We start from the raw sequence: 27,455 nt of genomic DNA, 5'->3' as shown, positions 1-27,455 counted from the left end.
TACAAAACCTCTCTCATACACACATACACACTTTTTTTTTAAGTCAAACAATTTTTTTAAGCTGTAAGCTGCCTAGGTAATGCAGCCCTCACCAATCTCAGTACTCAAGAGGCAAGCCAGCCTGGACTCCACATTATGTTAAGACCTGTCTCGGGGGCTGGAGAGAGATGGCTCAGTAGTTAAGAACACTGCCTGCTCTTCCAAAGGTCCTGAGTTCAATTCCCGGCAACCACATGGTGGCTCACAACCATCTGTAATGAGGTCTGGTGCCCTCTTCTGGCCTGCAGGCATACACACAGACAGAATATTGTATATATAATAAATAAATAAAATAAATATTTAAAAAAAAAAAAAGACCTGTCTCAAAAAGAGACTGGGGGGGAAGGGAAAGGTGAAAGAGGAGCTGGGAAACAGTCATCTCTCACCACAGAAGTCAATATAAAAAGGTACAGCTTAATGGCTACCTAGATTGCAATTCTTGATATGTATATTTCCCTTAAAACTACATCTTTCTAATCCATAAAATGAGAACTACTTCAGGAATTTGACAAATAAACGAAGTAACTGGTGTAAAACATTTAGTACAGTATCTAGTGCATAAACACTCGGACTACTAAGTAGTAGAGACAATTTTCACAAAGATAAAGAAGAAGATACTACAGAACAGGTAACAGGACTAGTTCAAGTTACCGTTCATATTAATGCTCTTGGTACCTGTATCCTTAAATAAAAAATGATCTGCTTTTTTCACTTCTTAATATAGCTACCATATTTCCCTTGGCATTTTGGCCACTCACATAAAATAAAGGTATAAAAACAAACTGGTATTTGAGGCATTCCACCACACCCCAACCAGTACTTTTTGTCTTTACTGTATTTAATACTCCTATCTTGTCCTCTTCACTCTGCTGTTAGTGTTTACTGATAATTCTGGTAATTCAAGCTAACACCCTACACATGGAAAAAGTCAACAAGTAGTAGACTTTCCATATTTCTTTTTTTTATTTATTTATTTATTATGCATACAATATTCTGTCTGCGTGCATGCCTGAAGAGGGCACCAGACCTCATTACAGATGTTTGTGAGCTACCATGTGGTTGCTGGGAATTGAACTCAGGACCTTTGGAAGAATAGGCAATGCTCTTAACCACTGAGCCATCTCTCCAGTCCAACTTTCCATTTCAAGTCTTAAACATGCACATCTTTTTTTGAGACAGGGTTTTATGAAACCCAGATTAGTCTCAAACTAGAACTCACTATGTAGCCAAGGAAGACTATTAACTTCTGATCTCCTTCCTTCCTCTACTTCTTGAGCACTGGGATGACAGGTGTATACTATACCACACCCACTCCCATGCAGTGCTGGTGTGGAGCCAAGGGCTCTCATGCACACGAAGCAAACATCGGCCAACTGACCTACATTCTCTAAGTCTTGAAATTTGCATGACTGATTTCATCCTGCAATCCCGCTATTTTATTTATTTATTTAACACTACAATAATTAGCTATAATGCATTCTCACTATCAGTTGAGGTTTACTACCCAAGGCAAAAGTAAAACTTCTACTTTTGTTATATGCTTATGACAATAAGTTAAAATGCCTATTTTCTAACTTCGGGCCAAATCTCCCTCATTTCCCAAAGTCACAAAAGTGCTCACAAAGAAAGTGAGCAATTATGTTAAAAACAAAAACAAAACAAACAAAAACTCTACTGCTTTGTCAAAGTTGTTACAATTTGAAAACAAAAAGTACTGAAAAATAAGCTTCATACCACAAATATAGTAAAATGACAGTAACTAAAGACCTACGTTCCCCCACACAGTTAGTAAACCAAGCAGAAACACCACAAGTCAGCACTAGCAAAGAGACTCTGGGTAGAGTGCTGAAGACACAGCTCGGAGGTGCATAGTTCTCAGCTCCTGAATAGAACATCTTATCTCTGGTTTTCAAAGTACCCCCCTCTCTCTCGCTCTCGCGCTCTCTCTCTCTCTCTCTCTCTCTCTCTCTCACACACACACCTTTTCAGATTTTACAAAAATCCGTTTAAAATTTCAAAGTCAATATTTAATATTTGGCATCCTAAACTTAAGGTTTTTTGTAAATTTTTTTGATAAACAGTCCTTACCACTCTGGCTGCTCTCTCCTGAGATTCACATTTCCTGCAAAACCATGGTCCAGTAGGTACTTGAACAATGCCATAGCAAGCTGTGGGAAAACAAAATATTTACATTTGAAAACTAATTATAACAATTTTTTTGTTGTTGTTTTTTGGGGGTTTTTGTTTTGTTTTTGTTTTTCGAGACAAGGTTTCTCTATAGTTTTTGAAGCTGTCCTGGAACTATTTCTTGTAAACCAGACTAGCCTCTAACTCAGAGATCTGCCTGCCTATGCCTCCCTAGTATGGGATAAAGGCATGCATCACCACCACCTAGCTTAACATAAAATTTTAAAATTTAACAATCTGTGTTATTTCCACTAAAGTCTAAAGTGTTTAGTGTGACCGTGCACAAGTGTAATCACACAACTCTAGAGGCTAAACCAAGGACTGTTAAGTGTCAAGTCAATCTGAACTAGATAGAAACTATTTCAAATTAAGTCAAAATGCTATAAACGTTGGGCTTTTCTCTTGTAGGTGATGTACAAAATACATCAGAAACTCACTGATCATTCCTTACCCTACAGTTTAAGTACCAGGTGTTTCTGTTGCTGTGAGAGGATTTCACTGACTATATCCGGCCTCAGCCTCTTAAAGTGCTGAGGCTATAAGCATACAAATAAACAACAACAATAGAGATTAAGAACAAAAAATAAGACCAAGACGAACAACAGCTACAAAACAAAATATGCTGAAGTGGAATACTTTGTGGGTTGCTAGGGCTATAGCTTAGAGAACAGAGTATAGCACACACAGCATGCATGAAGTCCTGGCTTCATCTCTGCACCATGGAAAGCCATGCTTAGTGGAGTAAGCCTGTAAGGCAGCACTCAGAAAACAACGGAAGGCAACCTCAACCACACAGCAAATTCAAAGCCAGCCAGGTTATTCGATACTAAAGTGACAGTTTGTGATAGAGCACTTTGCACAGCATGTTCAAGGACCTGGGTCTAATCCTCAGCACTTATAAATTATGTGAGCTGGACGGTGGTGGTGCACACCTTTAATCCCAGCACTCAGGAGACAGAGGCAGGAGGATCTCTGCAAGTTTGGCGCAAGCCTGGTCTACAAGAGCTAGTTCCAGGACAGCTAGGGCTGTTACCCAGAGAAATCCTGTCTCAAACACCCCCCCCCAAAAAATTATGTGAAATATCCAAAAAAGGCAAATTAATAAACAAAAGTTGTGGTTACCTAGGTATATGAGAATCAGATATAAAGGGGAAGTGACTTCTAATGGGTCCAAGATTTTCATTAGGGCGATTAAAAGGATCTTAAACTGTGGTAGTGTCTGCACAATTCTACAAATATACCAAAAACCGCTCCATACTCCAAACAGGTGAACAGCACAGGATGTTAACTACCTCAATACAATCGTTATTAAAAAAAAAAAAAAGAGAGAAACTTTGTAAAATTTGCATCCCAAGTATTCTCGGTTTCACATACCTAATTCATAGCCTCATTTTTAAAAAATATTTCTATATTACATTTATTGCGTATGTGAACTTCACATATACAATGTGTATGTCAACTTCCAGGAACCTTCCACTATGAGTCCAACAATTGATTTCAAGGCTTGGCAACAAGTGCCTTACACCACACACTGGCCCAGCCTCCTTGTGTTATAAAGAGGGAGGAGTTGTTTCAAACTGGGCATGGTAGCACACAATTGTAATCCCAGCAGTCAGGAAAGTGAAACACAAGGACCTCAAATTCAGCCAAACTGGTTACATAGTGAGATTCTATCTATAAAATCCAAGGAATGGGGCTACTAGAGCAGCTGGAAGTTTTTTTAAAAAAAAAAAAAAAAACTTCTCTAGCATGAACAAAGTCCTGGGTCTGACCCTCAGCATGAAAACACAAGAGGAAAAGAAAATGTTTGATTTGTTTTGTTTAGCAATTAAAAAAAAATGTTTCTAAAATTTATTATTTATGCTGTGGGGAAAGACAGTGTGCCGGTAAGTAGTAGAGGTCAAAGGACAACTTTCAGCAGTTGGATCTCTCCTTCCACCATGAGTAGTGGGGATCACACTGGTCAGGTTTGGTGACAGGTGCCAATTCACTAGCTGAAAAGTTGGTTTTAGGTTTTAATCTTTAATCTTCTTCTTCCTTTTTTTTTTTTGTTTGTTTTGTTTTGTTTTTCGAGACAGGGTTTCTCTGTAGCTTTGGAGCCTGTCCTAGAACTCACCCCATAGGCCAGGTTGGCCTTGAACTCAGAGACCCTCCTGCCTCCACCACACAAGTGCTGGGATTAAAGTCGGGCACCACCATCACCACCCAGTTTAATGTTCATTTTTAATTCGTTAAGATTTTAAATTTTTCTGAGAATTTATAAATACATTCATCTCCCATTTAACACAGCAGAAAATGTCTTAAAATATTGGGAAACAATAAAATAAAACCAACAGCAACTTTTTAGATACCAAAAGCTAAACTTTTTATTTTTGAGACAAGAGTGCCAAACAGCACAGGTTGGCCTCAAACTTGCTATGCAATCCCTAGGTTGGACTTGCGATTCTGACTCTACCAAGAACCGGGATTACTGGCATGTACCATCATGCCAAACTTATTCCACACTAGAGTTGACACCCAGGGCCTTGTGTATGATACCTACTTACTTCAACTGAACTATATGCTTCACAAGCATAATTGAATAGTCTAGGCTGTCCTTAAATTCAGAAGGATCCTCCTGCCTGACCCTGCAAGAGCTGAGCACAGACATCAATCACCATGCCTCAGTTAAGCTCTTCTTAACCTGTGTAAAGATGTCTAAGTAAAGAAACAACACCATCAGTGGCTGGGTGGTGAGAGCACGCATCTGTAATTCCAGCACTTGGAAGGTAGAAGCCTCGTCAGCATACCAGCTTTGAGGCTAGCCTGAGCTATGAAAGACCCTGTATCAAAAAAGAAAAAAGAAACAGCACAGAGTACAAACATATTTATTTGAAGCACCCTAGCAGGGAAGAGATTAAGATGTACATTTTCTGTATTGACAAGCAAAGATTACATAACAAAAGTAATTTGTCATCCAATTCATGAGATATGCCCTGCCCCCAGACAAAAAAGCAGACGGGAAAAGGTATTGGGAAAATATATTTGAGCAAAGTAAAAGATACATACATACATATATATATGTATGTATGAGGATGCCTTAACAACCATTATTTTTTAATCCCAACTAAAGATCTTAACACAGACACACAAATGCCAATGAAGAAAAATTATATAAGTTTGACATAAATTTTCATTCCTTTTTGCACTTATCTTTGCCAAATACTGAGAATTAGATATCAAGGGCAATAAGGAACTTTCTCCTTTAAAAGAAACCAGTTAAGGCCGGGCGGTGGTGGCGCACGCCTTTAATCCCAGCACTAGGGAGGCAGAGGCAGGCGGATCTCTGTGAGTTCGAGCCAAAACCACAGAGAAACCCTGTCTCGAAAAACCAAAAAAAAAAAAAAAAAAAAGAAACCAGTTAAATCTCTTTTAAATTACTCTCTCAATATCATTACTTGTCATATCATAAATGTGCCCTCCCCAATGGTAATAATTTTTTTTTTTGAGACAGATTTCTCTGTGAAACAGTTTGGCTACCCTGGAGCTTACTCTGTAGAGCAGGTTGGCCTCAAACTCAGAGACCCTCCTGCCTCAGCCTTCAAAGTATTAACTTTGTACTGGGTGTTGCTTGCCTTTTAATCCCAGCCCGTGGCGGCAGAGGAAGGAAGGTGAATCTCTGCTCGTTTCAGACCAGTCTGATCTAGTTCCTGGACAACCAGTTACACAGAGAAAACGTCTAGGGGGAGGGGTTATTTGGGGCTGGAATTTGGCTCAAGTTAAAGAATGCTTGCCTACCACCCTAGGTTTCATCCTCCGGGCAGTGTAACCCAGGAACAGTAGTGCATGTCTGAAATCCTCAAACAGGCAAGGCAGAAGCACGAGGATGGGGGAATTCGAGGTCAGCCTGGGCTACTGGAGACTCAAAAAGTCCGGGTGTGATGGCTATGGCCTTTAATCGCAGCACCCTGGAAGCAGAAGCTGGGTCTTCAGGCCAACCTGGGCTACATACATAATTAACTGAATTCCAGATCAGTAAGAGTCATCTCGATGAGACCCTGTCTCAAAAAAATAAAAACTAAAATGAAAGTTGCACTTTGGCATCTTATGTCCAATTTACTTCTCTCCCCTTTGGTAGGGCACCTCCCATTACATCACAAAACAACTTCTTTAGGCGCACACCTATAATTTCTGTACTCGAGGGCTAATGGAAGGGGATTGCTGCATGGTCCTACCTGGCGCCTACATAGAACGACCCTGTCTACACAGAAACTTCCGCCAGTCAGTTAGCCTTAGCAATAGGAAGGCTGGGTAGGCTGATTGCCACATCTAGTCCTTCATCTGGATCCCCTCACCACTCGGAATGGACAGTTGGAAACTTCAATAACCCGGAAGATATCCTAAAGAGGTCCCCAGTTTTTGTTTTGGGGTGGGGATTTATCCAAAGCATTCTAATGATAATACCCAAAAATTAACTCAAGACTCCCAAGTCTCTTCTCTGGAGACATACAGGCTGTGCTGCAGCCACTGACCAGCCCAAGTCAGCTCAGTCCAGACACTCCATCACAGGGGCGCCTTCCACTGTCTCCGCAGAAGCACCCAGAGGCCTGTGGCAGCGGCAGGGTCTCCACCAAAGAACTTGGGGTGCAGCAGGACCCTCTCTCCCTCAACTGAAAAGCCAGGTTGCCCCACACACTGAGGCAAAGGGAGCTGGCAGGAGAGAGGAGGGGAGCAAGCTTCGGGTCCCCAAAGCCACCACACCGTCATGGGGACTCCAGCGCGGGTCGCACGCTCCTCCCATACCCAGGCGCTGACACGGCGGCCGCAGGCAGCCACCAAATGACACTTGAGTGAGCGCCGAATCACATGACAGCCCGGGCCACACGCACTTTCTCCCACAGGCCGAGGCGAGGCACGGCCCGCGCCCGCGGCGACCACGCCGGGCTCCCGCGGCCTGCGCACGGGGCGGGGCGGCGGGCCGGGGGAGGGGCGGCGGTGGCAGTTGCCGCCGAGGGGGGGGGGGGCAGTGACGGTTGGGAGCAGGCCGGTTCGGCCCGGCGGGCGGTTGAGTGTTTACCTTGATGCACCGCGACGCTGCAGCCGTGCCCGTCGCAATAAACCAGCGGGTTCTCGGCCCAGCCTCTCTCGTCTGAGCAAACGCAACAGCCTCCAATCATTTCCTTCATACTATGGGAGACCTCGTCCTCCAGTGACACGGGCCGGTCGCTAGAGACCATCTAAGAGGGAGTTGGGGGGACCATTAACAAACACAAGCAAGCCAGCGAGAGCTCCCCACACGCAGCCCCCTGGTCCGCCCGCCCGCCCGGCCCGGTCCCCATCCCCGCCCGCCCGCCAGCTCGGCCGCTCGCTCACTCGGGCTTTGCCGCTCAGTCACTCACGTTCCGCACAGGAGTCAGGAGCCATGTCCTTGCTGACTCCCCCCACCTCCCCGCCACCGCCTCCTCCTCCTCCTCCTCCTCCTCCGCGGCGTCCTCCCTCCCCACCTCCACCCGGCCGCTAACGCCGCCGCCCGAGGAGGGCACACATAATCAAGCAGGCCTCCGCACAGGCGCACTGGGGGGCTCCCGCTGGGCCCGGGGCGGCGAGGGAGGGGAAAGGGCTGCGCTTCCTCCTCGGAGCGTCACCCGGCGTGCGCGTCGGCCCGCCCTGCGGCCGGCGTAGGGAGGCGGCCCGGAGAGGCGAGGCCTGCGTGCGCGCCGCCGCGTCCCCAGGCTCCTGCCTACCTCCAGGCTTTCCCCTCCCCCCGCACCGCTCGGCGGCGGCGCCGAGGTGTGCGGAGGTGGGGGACCAGCGGAGCCGGCTGCTCGGCGCGGCCGGAGTGAGTCTCCCGGAGGGCTCAGGGGCGCGCGCGGGCCTGGACGTTGGGCCGCTCTCGCCTCGCGGGCCCGGGGCGCGCGTCGGGGGGGAGAGGCCGCGCGCGGGGCGGGGGCCAGAGTCGCTGAGGGGCGTCTCGTGGCACGGGGAACCTACCTGAAGGCCTGTGCCTGGAGAACTGGCCCGCGGGTAACAATGGTTGGGAGAGGGTGCCAGCTTCCATGAAGGGTGTAATGAAGCATGGCTTCCTGCAGTTGGCCGCTCTAACTTCCCAGTACTGCGGCAGCTTCACCTCCCATTAAATTCACGTACTGGATTCCTCCCAAAGTTCACCCAGTGGAAGTGTTACCCTATCTACCGGCCACTTACGCACCACCTTGGCCCCCGTGACAAATGAAAGTGCAGCAGACAGGTTAAAAGCTTGTGTTTGGGTTATACTCTGAGCGGGAGCCCCAAGACTGCATCACAGCTTGGTAGGTATACAAATGAGAGGAGGCGTTAGCCTCCAACCTAATGGAGTGATCCGGAAAATTCAGCTATAGGACGAAGGAACCCACGTTCTAGCCTGTCACCAAAGGATAACACTAGAGTGTGGTGCCCAATTTTGATTGAGGATTCCTCTGATCTGTTTCTCCAGATTTACTATTGCAAATGTGATGTCATTTAAGTGGGAGAACTATGGGAGCTCTGATACACAAATAGATCAGACCAATGTGAGCAGATTAATTAGCTGGATACTGAGTAGATTTTAGCTAAAAAAAAAAAAAAAGTCCTTCTCCCTATTCCTTTCTTCATGTACACCCACTATTGATATTAATCAAGAAGTGCTCAGTCATTTTACCATGAAATGGGAATAATGGATAGATTGTCTAAATGACATACAACTTCAAGGCTTTTGGTTAATTACTTAGAGGTACAAAGGGCTTATTAGAAATTAACGATATGATATGGTCTGAAAAATGCACTTACTCAATGCTAGAAGACCCCAAGTTCTAGGAACTCCCCAGGGAATATAATAATTTAAGTTTAAAAGTGTTCAGGAAAGGTAATGCAGCTGCTCTTTTTCTATTTCAAAAGTAATTGCTAAAAGTCTAAAGAATAGTAATAGATATAGCACAATGTAAGCATCTATTGGTAAATACATTCAAATGTTTCAAAAGCTGTGAGAGATATCTACATTAATGGGGAGTCTACCAAAGCTTGTGATAGGGAGAAAATGCAGTCTAAAGAAGTACAAAATTGAGGATTCTCTTTTAATCTTAATATATTTAGAAATGGTGACCACACATTAGTAAAATGACATTTTAAGAGGACATAATAATAATAAATTCTGGCCCTCTAATGATGCTCTTAACATAACTATAAAGTATTAAATCAAAGCAATCTTCAAACAGTATACTGTTTTGTTTATCTTAACTGTACAGAATATTTTATCTTTACCCTGATACAAAGGAGATTAGTTCAATGTCTACTTCCTACTCTGCTTCCTAATGTAGAGTAATTTTGAGTTCAAATCAATGTGCAACTTACTTCCAAACACTTCAATCAAGCCTTAATGCACTAAATTATTTAAAAATACATTCATTTTATTTTTAATGCATTGGAGCTTAGTTCTTGTGATGGAATTAATTTGTATGTAAAAAAGGATAAATACCATACTTCATTCTGTGGCACCTAATAAATAGAGGTAAATACTTGCTCTTTTCAAGACCAAAAAAAGGTCACTTATATGAAGTTTTGAAATTTACCAAAAAAAAAGGGGGGGGGGAGTAGATGATGTGGCGAAGAAAAAATAAAAAAGATGCACAATTTATAACAGGTTTTTATATAAATAATAGTATCTGCAGCAGAGATTTTGTGAAAGATGTAAATGCATACATGTTAACACTAGAATTCAAATTATTCAAAATTGGTCTTTAACATTCTATAATGGTAGGTCATAAAAATAAGGAAAATATTGGGAATACATAAGACATTTCATCTTAAGTACAAGATACTGAACTTTTTGTTATTTTGTGTCTAAAATACAATGTTTGGTGTATTTCTATAATCAATCAAGTACAAAAGAAGAACAGACAATATACTCAAATATGTAGTGAATTATTCACGCAGTAAAGGTTTACTGAACATTCAGTGTGTTCCAGGAACTCTTCTGTATAGGACTATAACAATAAAAACAATGTATTTGTCCTTTATGAGATATATATAGTCACATACTGTATATACACATAGAATAAAAACACTAAGCTCAATATGCTAATCCTCAGATCTCAGAATGAGTAAAACTTATAATTGCCATAATTGCTAAAGTTCAAGTACATTTTTTAAATTAGTGATACAAAATTATATTGCCATGTGACTGACAGAATATCTAGAGAAGAGCTTCAATATTAATGTTAGTATTTAAATCCAATTCCATATTCCCCAAATATGTACATCTTGTACCTGTAGGAAAGAATGAAAAGCCTATTGTCTCGAATATTCTTCACATAATGGTGTCTAACACGGTATTGGCTCATCTATTTTCTCTAAACTAATCATCTGAGGCAAACCACAAAAAACTCAAATAAAGTATTTTATGATGTAACCTCTAACCCTACTATAATGGGAAAATGTATTTTCACTCTCTGAGCAATATATCTTCTTATCATTTTCTTTACTCCCTAACCCAGACATCAACTTTTCAAATTTGCTTTTCCGTAATCACTTACCAAGTAGATTCTATGAAGGAAATTTTAAAATTGTATTTGGTTCATAGATTATCCATGTTCATATTTATCTCCTTTTTAAACTAGCTTTATTTGCCTTCAATTTGTACAGATTATATCTAGTTTAAGATTCTTTTCTATAATAAAGCATAGGAACTAAGGTATATTTCTGCATAATTGTGAATATTTCTATCATAGTTAAAACTATATACTTTCCTTAGCTACCTTCTTGAACTTTGAGGAATCATTTTAAATGTTAAATTACCCTTATACTTATTTGCTAAACCAAAGAATTGAAACTCATTTATTATAAAACTTTATTGAAAACTATAACCTTATTTCCAAATGCATTAGCTGGAAACCTTTGGAAAAAATCCAATTTCTTATGATCCACATAGATTTTCAGATAAAATTTGTATAAAAGTTGTTTTATTAATTTGATACCTAAGATTTCACCTTACTGTGAAAAGTTTATCACACAAACTATATATATTTATACTATTTTAATTATTTTAATAAGTATTTTGAACCTGGTTTTGTTATTTGAACCTGTTATTTGTTGCAGTAAGTGGCTCCTGTGTCTTTGTAGATGCAAACTCTACACACGTCGCCCATATGTATTATAGATTCAGAGTTCATGAAAGAGTATTCTTTTCAATTATGTTTTCAGTTGAAAATCTGTTAATGGCTTTTGCAAGATTCCATTTAATGAGCCATGTTAGTCTTCCTTGATGACTTTTTTCTTATAGTGCTTACCAAGTGCCTAGCAAGTAGCCTGAAAGTAGTAACCTTAGAAACATTTGTTTTATATATAACATTAGTGTTGAAAAAGATGAGTGCAGCCTGAAATTTATTCTTCAGAATAAAGTAAGCCTTTATTTTGTAGACACAATCAAACTAAAATTTCTAACAATGTTTTTCTAATAAGTCAAATCTTAAAAGATTTTCAATAGCTAAAATTAATATACTAGACATAAGAGAATTTTTAACTTTCATTAGTAAATATTAATTGTACTGTAAATGGGTTTCGTTGTGGTATATTCATGCATGTAGAGCATGGTCTTGCTTTCTTCATGTTTACTCCCCATTACCTCCTCTAGCCTCCTCTGCTCCAGCCCCCACACTGGTCCTCTTCCCCTCTACAAACAGATTCAGAATATGAAGGAAAACATGCTCTACTGTTTCTCTCTGGGTCTGTTAAGAGTTTGGATTTAAGAGATTATTTAGAACTACATAGATCATGACTTTCCACATATCAGAACTGTATTTGCGAAAGTCTCTTAGATCAGTTATAATTAATATTATTTGTAGATGTATTTAACTTTTGGAAAGTGAGGTGATTCTCAGTTTTAGATGTTACCTAAATTTAAAATATTTCTAAAGACCAAGATCTAGTATTTTCTCAAAGAGTTTGCGTTTGCTTCAGAGCTGTTCCTTTCGCTATTAAATTGATACTAGTAAGAAAGTAATACACTTACATCTTTACATTTTAGAGGATGAAACACAACTCTTTTCCAATAGCAAAGCAGTATCACTAGACAGCCTTTAAAACTTGTGGGTGTTACATAAACCTAAACAGTGGTGCTTTTTCCTGTGATCAACAACGCTTAACACTGACTTTTTAGGGTGTCATCAATATAATGTGGGACCCATTTTCCATTTTTTTACTGACACTGAAGATTTCCATCTCTGTTATAATTAAAGTGTAATTAAAGCGACATATTCTGCTGTCTGTTGATAGGACACAATAAGATTATCTTAAGTGAAAGATTCTCAACATGCAAAGAGGAAAATCAGTTTTGGAAATGGAAGAGTCCTTTAAAAAAATGAAACATATCTGGAACTGAAAAAAAGAAATGAAAGAGAAGAAAAGAACAAATTAAGCTGAATTGCTAAATAGTATTTGGACTAAAGAAGGTCACTTTTTAAGATTTAAATGTTTTCCTCTGTGAAAGGGGCCACTGCTTCCCAAATCCAGAAACAAGCCCACGAATATGTTAATTAAGTGCATTGTGTCCCAGAAAGAATGCGTTTGACAAATTCATTTTTATTCCTTCAATTAATAAACTGTTTGTCTAGCCATCTAAGATTTTTTAAATCTATAATGTGTATATTTGCCATTGTACAGTAACAGTGCCAAGGACCAACATGACCCCATAGGGTGAATCTTCTGAAGCTTAACATTCCTGGCGAATTAAACACACAATCCTCAGATCATTTTGTCAGTCTTTACTGTGGAACTGAGAGCCAGAATGTAGGTAATTTTTATATGGTGGCACTTTAGCCCAATTAAAACAGCAATCTTTTTTGGCACAAGCAGAGGGGGCAAATATAATATTAGAGAAAGGTTTCACAAAGACTGACCAGAAATGCTACTCCCTTTCCACCCCCACCCCCACTCTGACTTTCTTTTCCTGCCCATTTGTTGTTTGTTTCACAAGTATATCCTGACTTCTAATTTTTTTCTTTTACTTTGAAACAAAAAACATCTTTGATAGTAAAAAATGTAAAGAAGATTCATCTTCCGCTATCAACTACATTACAGATAAACTTGCAAAGCTATCCTAAATATTCAAAGGCTTATAAATAAAAAATGTAAATTGAGCAGGGGATGAGTGTGAAGCAGAATGAACAGATTGAAAATACTTAATTTTCAACCTCGATTTTCTCCGATTCCAACCTTCCCGTAGTTGGGCTGTAAATGACCCCTCACAAAATGTGTCTCTGTGCCTCGAAATAAGTGACTGATTTCCAGGAGGAAATGCAGCTTTAGAAAGAAGACCTGCAAAATGAAAGTGTTCAAATGCAAACTACTTCAATAGCATTTCAAATGCAAAAATCACAACCGTCACCACCTTAACTGAATCTTAAGGGGTCTTTTCAAACACGCTATTTACGACATCATGTTAACTTCATTTTCTAATTCAAAACTCTTGCCAAATGATGTTTTCATGATGACGTGTAAATATAATATTCCATTAGAGATCAATTCTAATTGGTTTTTTAAAATCCACCTTGGGAAACAGTGCTGCATAATACAGACTCGTAATGAGTATTTTAGAAGGAATTTCCACAAAGTCTATTATAATTCCTAAATCCAAATTATTCTTTTTCGTAGTAAGCTTTGGGCCACAAGACTGAAATTATTTCTTCACGAGTCCTCACGCAGGACTTTGGTCTTGTCTACAAGACCAGCATCACTTGTTGGAAATCATTTAAAAAAAAAAAAAAACTGACGTTTGCCAAAAATATTTTTCCCACGACTCACAAAGGAAAACAGTTTCTTAGGATAGGTTGCAATTTATTTTGTTTCCAAAACGTAGTTTAAAGCCATAATGAACGTTTTTTCCCTTTTGAAATTCCCTGTTATTTTGGAAACGCGTTTCACCTTAATAAACCAAGCCCCTTTTTGTTAAAGCCCTTCCTTTTAAAACCAGACTTCTTGTACACAACAAAGAGCTGAGTAGTAACAAATGAGGACAAAAAAAAAAAAAACGTGCTTTTCCAAACTCCTTTGAACCTTAACACTCATTTTCGAATCCATACATTTAAAGAAATTTTAAATATTATATAATCTGCTCAAATTTCCCACTCAGGAAGGTGGCCCACTTTGTCGCTTATCTAGTGATGACTTTATAAACATATCTATGCAGCTTTCGCTTGTAACATGTGAGCTGCAGCCTGGCCTGAAGTCTTTCCGTTTACTGCACGTTGTGAAAGCGCCTTTCTCTGAGGTGCACGGCTGGGAAAGCCCCAAACAGGGGGACCGCCATAAGACGGGCCAGGCGAGCAGGGGGCGAGCCTTGTGGACTCCCGCGGGCCCCAGGCTGGAGCAGACGAGTCACAGATCCCCTCCCTCGGGAAAAACACGTAGCTGAGCTTCGGCGCTGGGACCCGAACAATGGGAGCACCCTCTAGCCCGGCGGGTCCCGCTTCCTCCACCTCACTCCCCGGGTTTTACCGCTCGCCAGCCCCGCTCTGGCCTCCCGACCCTGGCCACCTCCAAAGCCCGGCCCTTCCCCCCATGCCACTTGAGGTGCTTCCTTTGGTGACCCTAGCTGTAGCCGTGGCCTCCTTCCTCCTATATTCTAAACGTAATTTTACTAACTCTCCCTTGCTTTCCAGAAGTGGTCTTGAAGTCTCATTGCCAGCGTAAGGCTGAGTTGCTGTTTCCTTCCGGGAAAAAAAAATTTCCTCCGGAAAAGATTTCCTCTAGAAATCAAAAATCTAGAAGGAAATACAGGCAATCCAACATAACTTTTTTTTTAACCGTAACTACAGTCTCCCGTGTTAAGGAAAAATAGAATTTGAAGCACGTAGTCTTAAAAAAAAAAAACCTGCAAGAGAACACTTCCCTCTTTTATTTCCTCCTTTCAATACAGTTGTTTTAAACTCTCCAGCGAATGCCTTCTGAAGATGATGTGCCCAGCAGCACGCGGCAAATCAGAGGTTTTCTCTTACGCCTCCTGGGACTAGGGAGAAAGTGCCAGGACGAGGGAACTACCAAGGCAGAAAGCAGCCGGGCCGGAGGGACGCGGGACGGCCGGCTGGGGACGCGGGGCCCGCGGGCTCTCGGCCGCGACTCGGCCGCCAGGGGGGAAGAACTTAAATAGCGGGGGCCGAAGGGGGCGGCGGGCCCGCGCGTGACGATACTTTCCGAGGAAGGCTGGGGCAGCCGAGGAGTTTGCAGATCGGCCTCACCCTCCCGTCCTCCCCACCCCCCGAGAGGAAAAAAAAAAGTTGAAGGGAGGCGGGGAGAGGAGCCACCCCGTTTCCTCCCCCGGATTCTGCGGAAGGGCTGGGGCGGCGCGGGCGGAGAGGGCGCGGACGGAGCGGACCAATGGCAGTCAACAGGTCCGGGCCTCGGCAGGGCCGCGGGCCCGGCCTCCTCTCGCCTCCCCCGCGGCCCCGCAGCGCCGAGCACCCCGCCCGCACGGCCTGGCTGCCGGCTCCACGGCTGGGGCCCGGGTGGGGGCGGGGCGGGGGTTCCCCGGTGGAGAATCCTCCCGCGGGGCTGGCGGCGCAGGGGGAGGGGCCGCGAGGCCGGGAATGGAGGCTGAGCAAGGACTCGGGCTCGACACGAGCGCGGCCCGCGCGTGGCATCCTGGGTAAAAAGTGGCCGAGCCACACCGGGAGAGAGCCGAGAGGAGCCGGGGTCAGAGGTCAGGGCCCAGGAGCCCGGCGCGCAGAGCTCCCCCACGTGAACGCAGCGAGCGGGAGGAACCTTTTTGTTTTCCACCGCGCCAGCATGCTCCCCTATTGACCGGGCTGCTGGAAAGAGAGAAGCTGCGTGGCGGCTCTCAGCCCACCCCACCCCCTCCCCTGCCAGCACACAGCCCTACTCTCCCCTACCCCTCAGCTCATCCCAGCCCCCCGCACGGGGCTGGCAAGAACGCAGTAAATTTGCTTTAACAACAAGTGGGGGTGGTTGCATTTACTCCTCCCTCTCGCCTCTCCCCCCCCCCTCCCGCCGCGGCTCTTGACACTACTACAAACCAGGACTATAAACATAAACATGTGTCACTGTAACAGGGCAGGTAATATACGCATTTTGAGGTGGGGTGGGGTGGATGGGGGCTTGGTCGCTGCTTGGGGGGCAGTAAAAAAAAAATCACGTTTCACGTGCTCGACGTCTTTGGGGGCTTCCCCCACACGCGGATTCATTTATATAGAATGCAGACAGCGCCCAGTCACTTAGTCACACAGATCCACAAAAGCAGACTTGCCTATAACCAGAGTACCCCCAAAGCAAATATATTTAAATACCATCCCTCTCCTCCCTCAGCCATCGCTGCCATTTCTTCCATTAGCAAGCAGTAGCGTTAATAATTGAATCCTCAATTCTTCTAAAAATATTCTTTTTTAGGACAGTGATAGAAATCAACTTTAGACCTAAATCGAACACCACTCTCTTCCCATAAAACAGTATCTACTACACCGTCTGTGCGCAGAGATTCCTTCAAACAACAAGAAAGGCTGTTAAAAAAAAAAATTTGAGTTCGAGACCTATTATGCAAAGGTTATTTCCTGGGCTGTGCCTTCCTGCTTTTTCCAACTTCTGCAAGTTGCCGCGCCAGGAGCAGTGCAGATTCGCCACCGCAAGCCTTTATTGTTATTAAGCCTGTTTACACTGTCTCTCAACTTTTCTCTCATTCTTAGCTCAACCTACTACTTTAAAGATAGACTAAGCGAATCCCTGTGCAAGCTTTAGGCTTGAAAACCAGGGAGAACCAGAAAAATTTCAGATGAGGAAGTGGTTCCCTTTGTTCTTTCATTGTTTCTCTACCAACTGGTGGATACAAGGACAAACACTTACCTTCTCTTCTTTTTCCTCCAAAAACCAGAAGCTCCCATCGGCCTTAAAATACACAGTCCACCTCGAAAGTAACTAGGAACGTCGGAAGAGTTTGTATTCCATTCTTTTTCGCTCTCTGCCCTCTTTTAGCGTAGGATTAAGTCGCAGAGCACGTTGCCGCATGCTGTAGCCCCCCGCCTTAGTGAATCGGTCACGTTTAGGACCCTCTAAGTCCACCTAATTCTGCCAGTAGAATTGAGGGTATTGGATCTCAAAACTTTCAAAAGGGAAGGGGCCTGCGACTCTCCAGAAAACTTAAAAATACCCTGAAGTTTTTTGCGATTGATTTTTCTACCACCTCACCAAATACAATTTGCTCTGAAATTAAATTTTTTTTAAAAAAGTATTTCTTAGAGAAAAGTGTATTTTTGTTGTTGTTGTTCGGCGTCTGCTCAGCAAAACCTTACTTAGATGAAGTAAAGAGCAAGTTTGTATAGGCATTTAACAGAATGCCTGCATTTTCCATAATATGTCCTGTGCCACGTGTTTCCAAAAACAAACAAAACACTACCACACAGAAAGGAAGGATACAAAAATTTGAATTAAAATGTTGTGAAACAACTTTAGAAGAAGCATTTATGTGAAATTTACTAGTGTAAATTGTTCTCCGATTTTGAAAAGTAAGCTTTTCTAAGTTAACAGACTTTATTTTTACTCTATAATCACAAATAAAAAGCAAATTTTCTGCTTTGTAGTGTTTAGTGGCCATCCTGATGGGTGTGCATGGTCAAACCATGTTTAAATCTAATCACGATGTGATTTGCTGATGTCATGAATATGAAATGATACATATCCATAAAAATCAAACCTGTGATTTTTTTTTTTTAATCTCCCGCTTTTTTGTGTGTTCCCAGTAGCTGAAAGTGGAAGACAGTGATTGGCTCCAGTGCTTCTTGGAGGATTTGGGCTGGAGCCAGGGGAAAGGAACCAGACCATCCCACTGCTCCTGCCTCCCCTTCCCTTCCCTTCCCTTCCTTCTCTCCTGGGTGCTTCAGCTGCCCTTAGGTAGGCCTCCACACTTGGTACCATCACTTCACTTTCTGCACATTTGGCCTTCGTGTAAAATAAACAAAAACTTGGGTAACCCCAATAAATGTTCATTCATGAGATTTGTGTGTTATTTAATAGAAGATTGAACTCGACTTTCTGTGAGTTTGTCCTCTATGTTCAGGATCAATTGTGAAAGGCCCTTGTGTCTCATAGGAAAATATTGCAACAAAACAGGATAATTGGGGGGAAAGGCAGTTGTAGTAGAAAAAGTGGCTTTTCTTTGATAGCATTTAATTGGAATTAAAAGATTCTTGAGCTGTAAACATTCTTTATTTATTCAGCACACATAAGCAGGCATTGTTTTATCACCATCATAATTATGGTGTCCTTTAAACTGGCTGATAGCAGGAGAGATAAGGGATGTGCCTGCAGATTCAGATCGGGTCTTACTCCTCCCCCACCTTTCTTCCCTTCTCTCTGTGTAGCCCCCCCCCCATTCTTTGCTTGGTCACTAGGGTCCCCCACAGCCCTTGAGATGAGAAAAGCGGGAAGATTGTGGCCTAACCATTTCTTACATCATGGAAGTGATTTGTACCACCCTCTAATTTAATGCCATCTGTAACCTTCTTGTCTCCTATGCTTATAACTGTTTTGTTTAGCTTGCAGTATTCGTGTCTGAAGAGTTGCCTAGTGCTCACCTGCATAAAATCTCAGCCACTGAGGTTTTCAGCTTTACCTTTGTCTAATTTAGAAAGCACACTCTTAGGGCTTTCTCAGAACAAAGCCTCACAAAAAAACCCTTTACCTCCAAGGATTTGCAAATTTATAAAGGCTGCATTGAATTCAGGATGGGTCAGGGGGCAAAAAAGGGGTAGAAGGTCACTGCATTTTGATTATGGGTCAATAGACAACATGCCATATACTCTGTGTCCCAAACTTCTGTTAAAGACAGGATTTTTAAATGTCTGAGAACAGAAGGATGGGTCCATTGGTAGACAGGCCCTGATATATTTGAATGAGGCTCTTTTTTAAAAAAAGAATTAAAAGAGTTTAAAGAAAATATCCTAAATCATAGTTTATCCCTCATTTTAGCTAATTATTATTCTTCTCATTTTCACCTCCCAAAAAGGAGAGGGTATGTGATATCAGTTAAGTTTAGCTAAGGACTGTATGGATTGTGTTGTCCTATATCTTCAACTAATCCAGTCATATGAGATTTTATTATTTTATAGCTCATATTATTCTGAGTTAATTTTAGTTAACAGTATAAAAGACTTCTTTTATTCTTCTAACCACAACACTTACACTGTTGGGACCTTTGTGATGTCCCTTACTCTTCTCTGTCTGAATTCACATTGAGCAAAATGTGCCCAGCAATCAAATATACATTGATTTTATTGACCCACTAAAACAAATATACATGGTGAAGAGTTTGGTGGTGGTAGTGGTGATGATGGTGGTGGTGGTGGTGTGTGTGATCCTCATTTAAATTATGTATGTAAGGGTGAGAGCATGGGCGAAAAAGGATTATTTTAATGCCCTTCAATACTTTAATTATATAACAGTTGTTGGGTAGAAATGCAAACTCTTAGGCTTTCCTTCAGATTTGCAAAAGAACTTTCCCCATTAGTAAACTCCTCCTGCAAATTGCTGTTGCACTTCCCAGCTAACCATGTAAAAGACTGTGAATGCCTTGTGCATTACTTCGCTCCAGAGGAAAGAGGTCAGGCTGAATTGCTATGGTATTTAAACATAAAATACAGTGAAAATAAACCAAAATAGAGCCTCTGAAGGTGAATCTAGCACAGTCCTATGGGATAAGTGAAGACAAATATGTTCAGGTCTTCATAGCCCATCACTTTTAAAGACTGAAAGTTCTGTTTTTTTTCTTACAATAAATGCAAAAATAAGTGGACATTAAGAATACATTTGAAACTGTTTTGCTACAGAGGATTTTTCTTTAGCAAGCAGCTTTGTTTTCAAAGCTAAAATACTTTTTAGGGTAGTACAGATTTTGTATTCCTCCCTGTGTAAATGATCACATTTTGTTAACAAGCTTTATACATATTATATATACATATATGTGTGTACACACCTAAATTCATAATTATTCTGTAGACGTACAGAGATATATGTATGTATGTGTGTAAATATTCATTTAAGCATATTCCCCCACATATATACATGTGTTTGAGAACTATAGAAGTTGATATATCCTTTCTTAAAAAGAATTTGAATATAGTCCATCATCTGAATTGGGTTCATCTTTGATTGCAGAGGCGGCTGACATGGTCAGCCAATTTATTGAAGAAACCCCCTGGCTTTTGAAGAATAGTACTTCATACATCTGGATCTGCACATCTAGGCAAACTAAGTAAATTATTGCATAACTTTAAGCATAATTGATAACAGATACCTTTAATTTTTCATCCCTATTCTTTTGGCCAGCTTTCGCATTAATAATCTAAGCCATAAATGTTGGTAGCTATTGATCGAAATCCCCGGTGTGCATGCAAATCCATCTTAAAGTCCCCTGCCTTTCATGTGTGAGTGCTCAGGGGCCTCTGTTAGGTCTTTTTATCGGGATCGACCCCCAATGTGCCTGGAGAAGACCCCGGATATGCAACGTGTGCTGATGGCCTCAAGAAAGCTGTCTGTCACATTCTGTGTGTTGCATGTGTGTTGTGTGTGTGTGTGTGTGTGTGTGTGTGTGTGTTATAAGCCCCAGTTCTGGAGCCTTAACACACACTAGGATGGGGAAGTTACAGGAACAAAAGAATGTATTAAACAAAAAGAAAGATGTGTAAAAGGAGTATTTAAAATGTATAAATTTAAAGGTATATATCTATGTACATAGAGACAGTTTCTAAGTATACATAGAGATACATCCCTCAAATCCCTTGTTCTTTACTTTTTTTCTAATTGATCTAACAGATTATACCTTTAGTTTAAAAATAATACTCAATATTGTACTAATTTTCAAAAGCACCCATATTCCCAGTGTTTTAAAGATGGACAGAGAGGACAGGAAAGAGCATTTGAAATGTTTGCTAAAGTATGCTCCTACGTGCAGGGGAAATAGGAGCATGGGGCAGGGGAAGAGGATCTAAACAAGAACCAGGAACAGCTAAAAAAAAAAAAAAAAAAACTACCTGCCCCCTCCCCCTTCAAAAAAGACGCCATAACCACCTTCTGTAAGGTCTTCTTAAAGCCTCCCCCTCCCCTTATTTTTAGTTTACTATTTCTTGGCTGTTTGACTCTTTGGTCTAAATCTTAAGCTGGAGGAGGGGAGTGGGCGGGGGTGAGGTGGGAGGGAGAGGGCTGGCAGTATATAAGAGCATCAGGAGGAATTTTAAAACACTGTCGTTGGCAATAGAAAGGCTCTGGTCATCCCACTTTAAAACAACAAACACCAGCTTTTGCTTTTCCTGGAAACTTCGATTTCTGCTTAAAGCTTGCACATTTTGCCTCCTGTGAAAGTGAAAGAGAAAAACTCGGTGTGATAGAACCAGATGCAAAAGAAAGCCAAGTCGTGGATGGTATTAGCTGTGACGAGGCATTGTTCATTGCTGCCTCTCGGTTACGTTTAAAGCCTGAAATATCACGAGATCCATTCAATGATCCTTCTCTCATTCAAGGGACAAAAATGTAATTTGCTGTAGCTCTGATTTCTTGGATGGAAATGCTAGCCTTAGATTTCAAAGGCAAGAACTAGACATCGCGGTTTGTACACACATTGATTAAGTTGAAGAGCGGCGATTACATCTGTGCTGAGTGCAACAGTAGTCCAGGGCTGACTTTTCAAATCCCAACCTCCTGAGTTACAGACGCTCTTAAATAGACTTCCTTAATTTCCGGATGTACTTCTTGAAATTCCCAATTCTCTTCAAAATTCCTGGGAAAATTACAAGGGAGATGATGGTGGGGGTGGGGAACCATGGCTGAGATTTCATCTTGTCAAGCAAACTACCTTTTTATAGGTCTGATTCCTGGTTTTGGGGGGGGGGGTAAAGATTTTTTTCTTTTCTTCTCTTTTTTCTTCCTTTCTTTCTTTTTTTCCCCTTTCTCGACTCATACCTGCTCCTGCTGGCCAGACCACAGCAGGGGAAGGAAACTGGAACTTTTGAATATGAAGAAAGAAATTTATTGTGCATTTTTTTCTTACAGGCTCAGAAATATCAGTTCATTCTTAAACCTCAGGGATGTGTCTGTCTTGGGAGGAAGAAGGAAACATGTAGATGCCTGAGTTGCATTTATGCTGTAGTTGCAAACACGGATGAAGATTTTGCCGAATTTTGCCCAGCAGCCAACTAAACATCCTGAGATCCCGCAAGTGCAAGCAGAAAGCCTCTCGCTCTCACTTGGCAATATTTTGGATATTCTTGAAAAATGACAGTAAGTCATGCTAGTGACTAAGAAGAGGTTAAACCAGATTGATATTCATCCAGAGTGATTTTGATAAAACAGATGCCTGGCTTGCATGGGGAAAATGGGAGTTGTGGAAGATTCATTTAAACTACCAGCCAAGCCATCAGCCACCAAAATGGTCCGCATCGCACATCAGCACTTTCTTCTCCTCGCTTTCATGTAAAACTTCTACGAGCACCTTGGGGCTTTACATTTTCTTCCTTTGCTGCAGAAGGAAGTAATCTGTTCCCTGGAATTCTGCTCTGAGGAGGACAGGACCCTAAAGTGTGTGCTGGGCGCTCTAGAACGACCCCACCACTAGTCCAGGCTGGTTAATCTGAGAAGTGTACACATTTCTGGCTTATCTATGCTTTGTTATGGGTCTGACGTGAAACCACCTCCTCCCTACCCCACTCGCCAGCAGAGAACAGAAATCCAGTTGAATTGTTACATGTTCCTGAGCTGGAGCCTTGAACTGCTTTCTTGGTCAAATAACTTTGTTTCTGGTTATAAAAGGGCGTTGGGGTGGGGGTGGGGGTGGGAGAAGGAAAATCGAGAGAAATTGCAAACGTAAGTCTGTGTTGGGGTGGTTCACCTCTCGGTTTAACTTTGGAGCTCCCAGCCTGTCTCCTTCCCCACTCCCATAAGGGAAATACCAGGCTATTCTGGCACGTTTTCCCTTAAGCTTCATTTTCCAAAGAAAAGAGGGCTGGGGTATACATCTATTTGGGTTTGATAATGTTTTTAAAATGCTTTCCTTTGAAACGATAATAGCTGGATCGGTAAAATGCAAATAAAGCAAAAAATAGGCAGTATTTCTTTAAAGGGGAATATACGGTGGCTTTTTTTTTTTTTTTTTTTTTTTGCGTACACACGCTGCTTCTGATGAAGTCTGTGAGTCAGGCTGTTTCTGAGCTCCGATAGTTTAATGGAAAGATTTATATACCGGCTGTATTATTTACTTTGGGAGGGGAGGTGGCAGTATAAGGGTATGCTAATTAGTAGGAGATTTTGGGGGGAAGGGGTGGAATATCAATTTTTATTGCATCACCTGTCAGGAGTGTCCAATCAGCGTTGGCTTTAGGGGAATTAATTGATGAAGGTGTCTCCGGACGAGCTCACTTCACTCTGTCATTTTATTTGTAGCTAAAGCAGCGGCGGGAATAGCAGCTGCATTTCTTTTCTCTTTCTCCCTTCACATTCCATTATCATAGTGCTCCAATGGAGAAGGAAGGAGTAGAGGGGCCCAGGTACTGATCCGCATCGAGGACTCAGACCAACACACTGGCAGATCTGAAGCCGGATGGTTTTTTCCCTCTTTTTTAAAAAAACGAAAACCAAAAAAAAAGCAAGAATCAAGTTAGTGTAATTTCATGGGGTTTTTCTCCCCCCCAATAATTCGCCTAGAGTTTGGCACTCCCTTCGCCGGGAATAACAGTCTTTGTTATTTTATTAGCAGGATGCCTTGAGACACACGCAGCATCTGGCGGAGGATTAACATACATACATGTGTATGTATGCGTCACGTATATATTTACTGCAAATGGTGGGGATCATTTAGTGCCCGAGATGGGAGACCTGAAGTCAGGTTTCGAAGAGGTGGATGGCGTGAGGCTCGGCTACCTCATCATTAAAGGAAAGCAAATGTTTGCTCTCTCCCAAGTCTTCACAGATCTGCTGAAAAACATCCCGAGGACGACCGTGCACAAGCGCATGGATCATCTGAAAGTGAAAAAGCACCACTGCGATCTGGAGGAGTTGCGGAAACTCAAAGCAATCAACAGTATCGCCTTCCACGCGGCCAAATGCACGCTCATCTCCCGGGAAGACGTGGAAGCGCTCTATACCTCCTGCAAAACCGAGCGTGTGCTCAAGACCAAGCGCCGGAGGGCCGGTCGGGCCCTGGCCACAAAGGCGCCGCCGCCAGAGCGCGCCGCCGCCGCCAGCCCCCGCCCGGCTTTTTGGAAGGACAAGCACCAACTTTGGCGGGGCCTGAGCGGAGCCGCGCGGCCCCTGCCAATCAGCGCGCAGTCCCAGCGTCCGGGCGCCGCCGCCGCGCGCCCCGCCGCCCATCTACCTCAGATTTTTAGCAAATACCCGGGCTCGCACTACCCGGAGATCGTTCGCTCGCCTTGCAAACCCCCTTTAAACTATGAAACTGCCCCGCTCCAGGGAAACTACGTCGCCTTCCACTCGGATCCCGCTTATTTTCGGAGCCTGCTGTGCAGCAAGCACCCGGCGGCCGCCGCCGCCGCTGCCGCCGCCGCCGCTGCCGCTGCCGCCGCCGCCGCCGCCGCCTACTACCAGGCTTCGGCGGCCCGGCCTCAGCCCAAGGCGGCGGCTGGAGCCGGAGGCTCCGTGAGCCTGACCTACCGCTGCAAGCGCAAGCGCGGGGGCGCCAAGAACTGCCTGCTCGCACCTCAAGCCGGAGCCCGGAGACTGCTGTTGCTGCCCAGGTCCTACAAAGCCAAGGCGGCGGCGGCGGCTGCTGCAGCGGCGGCGGCGGCGGCCGCCGGGGCCACTTGCTTGGAGAGGTTTCATCTGGTCAACAGCTTCTGCCCGCCTCCCCACCACCACCACCACCACCACCATCACCATCACCATCATCACCATCATCGGGCCCAGCAGCCAACCCCGAGTCACCACCCCCCTCACCACCACCGACCGCAACCCCATCTAGGAAGCTTTCCCGAGAGTTGTAGCAGCGACTCCGAGTCCAGCTCCTACTCCGACCATGCAGCCAACGATTCGGATTTTGGCTCCAGTTTGTCTAGCTCCAGCAACTCGATGTCCTCAGAGGAAGAGGAGGAGGAAGGAGAGGAGGAGGAGGAAGAGGAGGAGGAAGAGGGGGGCAGTGGGGCCTCGGATTCCAGTGAAATCAGCTCCGAGGAGGAGGACTCGTCCACCGAGTCAGACTCCAGCTCCGGCTCCAGCCAAGTGTCAGTTCAGAGCATCCGTTTCAGGCGCACCAGCTTCTGCAAGCCTCCCAGCGTGCAGGCGCAGGCCAACTTCTTGTACCATCTGGCCTCCGCCGCCGCTGCAACCAAACCCGCTGCTTTCGAGGATGCGGGCCGACATCCCGACCTCAAGAGTGGTGTCAAAGCCGAGTCGCCGGAGGAGTGGAATCTGCAGGGTTGGGCTCCCAAAGGGGCTCCGGTGTACTGCCCGGCTAGCATGGGGAGTTGTTTCCCTGAGATAAGAAACGATAGGGTATCTGAGATTACATTCCCACACTCTGAAATTTCCTGTACTGTAAAGAGAACTGACCTGACAATTAACTGCCTGGCAGAGGGGGCCTCTTCACCTAGCCCAAAGACAAACAATGTATTTCCACAACAAAGAATACTACGAGAGGCTAGGAAATGCCTACAAGCAACTCCTACTACACACTGTTCAGATAACAACACAATAACTGCTAGGTTCTTAAATAATGATTCTTGTGGAACAGCAACAAATTCAGGAAAAGAGTCCAAAATCCCTCATTGTCTTGAATTTGCTATGAATTTGGTCTCTTCGCAAACTGATCCCGAAGTGGATGCAACAGCAGCAGCAGCAGCAACAGCAGCAGCAACTAAAGCTGAGAATCTCTGCACTGACACGGGCGACAAGACATTGCCATTTCTGCACAATATTAAAATCAAAGTAGAAGACAGTAGTGCTAATGAAGACTATGAACCTGATCTCATTACAAGCCAGCTGAAGTGTGAGTGCAATGATCCAGAGGGGGAGCTTTACAGTGTGACTGGGAAGACAGAGGAGGACGCCTTCCTAACCACAGCCAAGGAAGCTTTTGCATGCCCTGAGAAAGAAACTCCTTCCTTAAACCCACTGGCTCACAGTCAGGGCCTTTCATGCACTTTAGGATCTCCAAAACCTGAGGATGGGGAATATAAATTTGGTGCCAGGGTGAGAAAAAATTACCGGACACTAGTACTGGGTAAACGACCAGTCCTTCAGACACCTCCAGTCAAACCAAATTTGAAATCCGCTAGAAGCCCTCGTCCTACAGGTAAAACTGAGACACATGAAGGAACACTGGATGACTTTACAGTTTTAAACAGACGCAAAAAGGTAGCCAGCAATGTAGCATCAGCAGTGAAAAGGCCATTTAATTTCATGGCAAATTTTCCTTGTCCACCATCACTCATTGTTGGGAAGGACGGGGATTTGTGGCCAGCGTATTCCTTAAGCACCACCAAGGATTCGCAACCTCCTCACAAGGCCCATCCTGTCTGGAAATGGCAGCTGGGCGGTTCTGCAGTACCTCTTCCACCTAGTCACAAATTCAGGAAATTTCATTCATAAAATGTTTGGGAAGATATTTTCTTGAACCATATTACCTTCCTTTTGTTGTAAACTGCACAGGATGGCTTGTACAAGTCCATTAATGGTGTTACACCCCCTTTGGAGTCCTGGTTTATCGCATTTTGAAGACAGAAATCGGATTACTTTTTTTTTCCCATTGCGGGTTTTTTTTTTTTTTAGTAGGGTGGGGGCGGGGTGGGAGAAGGGTTGGTTTACATACCACAGACTACTTCAGGCTAAAGACTCAAGTAAAACTCAGTTATTACGACAGAGCTGGAACACTTTACTGTTTCAATGCTAATAATGCACCGGTACCTCAATTCAACTGCTACAAATAAATGTCAAAAGGTTGAATAATAAATATTACAATGAGCCATTAAGTTTATGCACTAGATTTCAGACCTGCAAGTGTAACTGGTATTCAGTGAAAGTTTGTTAGGTTACATGGTTACACAATGAGGTAGCAAGAAGTTTCTGTGAGCCCAAAATGTCATTTTCTGGAGCTCTTATTTGTGGGGTGTCTTTTTTTTAAAACTACCCTTATTCCCTTTCCAAGAGTAGTTGCACTTAACTTTTTTTTTTAATGGAAAGATTGGGGTATGAGCCCTGATTGGATGCTGATTTAAAAGCTGCCTCTTATGTAAGAAGTA

The 27,455-nt window shown here is 43.3% G+C and overlaps 2 protein-coding genes across 9 annotated transcripts in view; one reads left to right on the top strand and one right to left on the bottom strand.

The window, feature by feature from the left end:
- Positions 1-7,843, bottom strand: part of Mllt10 (MLLT10 histone lysine methyltransferase DOT1L cofactor) — a 154,827-nt gene extending 146,984 nt beyond the window's left edge. For 4 of the 8 annotated variants that reach the window (XM_041630613.1, XM_041630616.1, XM_041630617.1 and 1 more), the window contains exons 1-3: positions 7,605-7,674; positions 7,283-7,442; positions 2,128-2,207 (exon numbers count right to left, since the gene is read on the bottom strand). In XM_041630613.1, the coding sequence (XP_041486547.1) occupies positions 2,128-2,207; positions 7,283-7,442 (240 nt within the window). In that variant the 5' untranslated portion in view covers positions 7,605-7,674. Of the gene's footprint in view, positions 1-2,127; positions 2,208-7,282; positions 7,443-7,578; positions 7,689-7,709 lie in introns of those variants that run through there. The other 4 variants (XM_041630615.1, XM_041630614.1, XM_041630623.1 and 1 more) reach the window with 4 other exon arrangements.
- A 16,226-nt stretch (positions 7,844-24,069) lies between these two features.
- Positions 24,070-27,012, top strand: Skida1 (SKI/DACH domain containing 1). Its single transcript, XM_041630776.1, has one exon. The coding sequence runs from the start codon at positions 24,070-24,072 to the stop codon at positions 26,803-26,805; it is 2,736 nt and encodes a 911-aa protein (XP_041486710.1). The 3' UTR covers positions 26,806-27,012.
- Positions 27,013-27,455: the final 443 nt, after the last annotated feature.

Source organism: Microtus oregoni, unplaced genomic scaffold (genome assembly GCF_018167655.1).
Source record: "Microtus oregoni isolate MIOR12 unplaced genomic scaffold, Mior012 000035F_ref0000213, whole genome shotgun sequence".
In the NCBI taxonomy this organism is placed as follows: Eukaryota; Metazoa; Chordata; class Mammalia; order Rodentia; family Cricetidae; genus Microtus; species Microtus oregoni.
Note: the sequence above shows the minus strand (reverse complement) of the source record. Positions and strands in the feature narration are given on the sequence as shown.

Bases quoted from the DNA above. Each gene is read 5' to 3' on its own strand.
- Skida1 (XM_041630776.1), top strand. From the start codon at position 24,070: ATGGGAGACCTGAAGTCAGGTTTCGAAGAGGTGGATGGCGTGAGGCTC.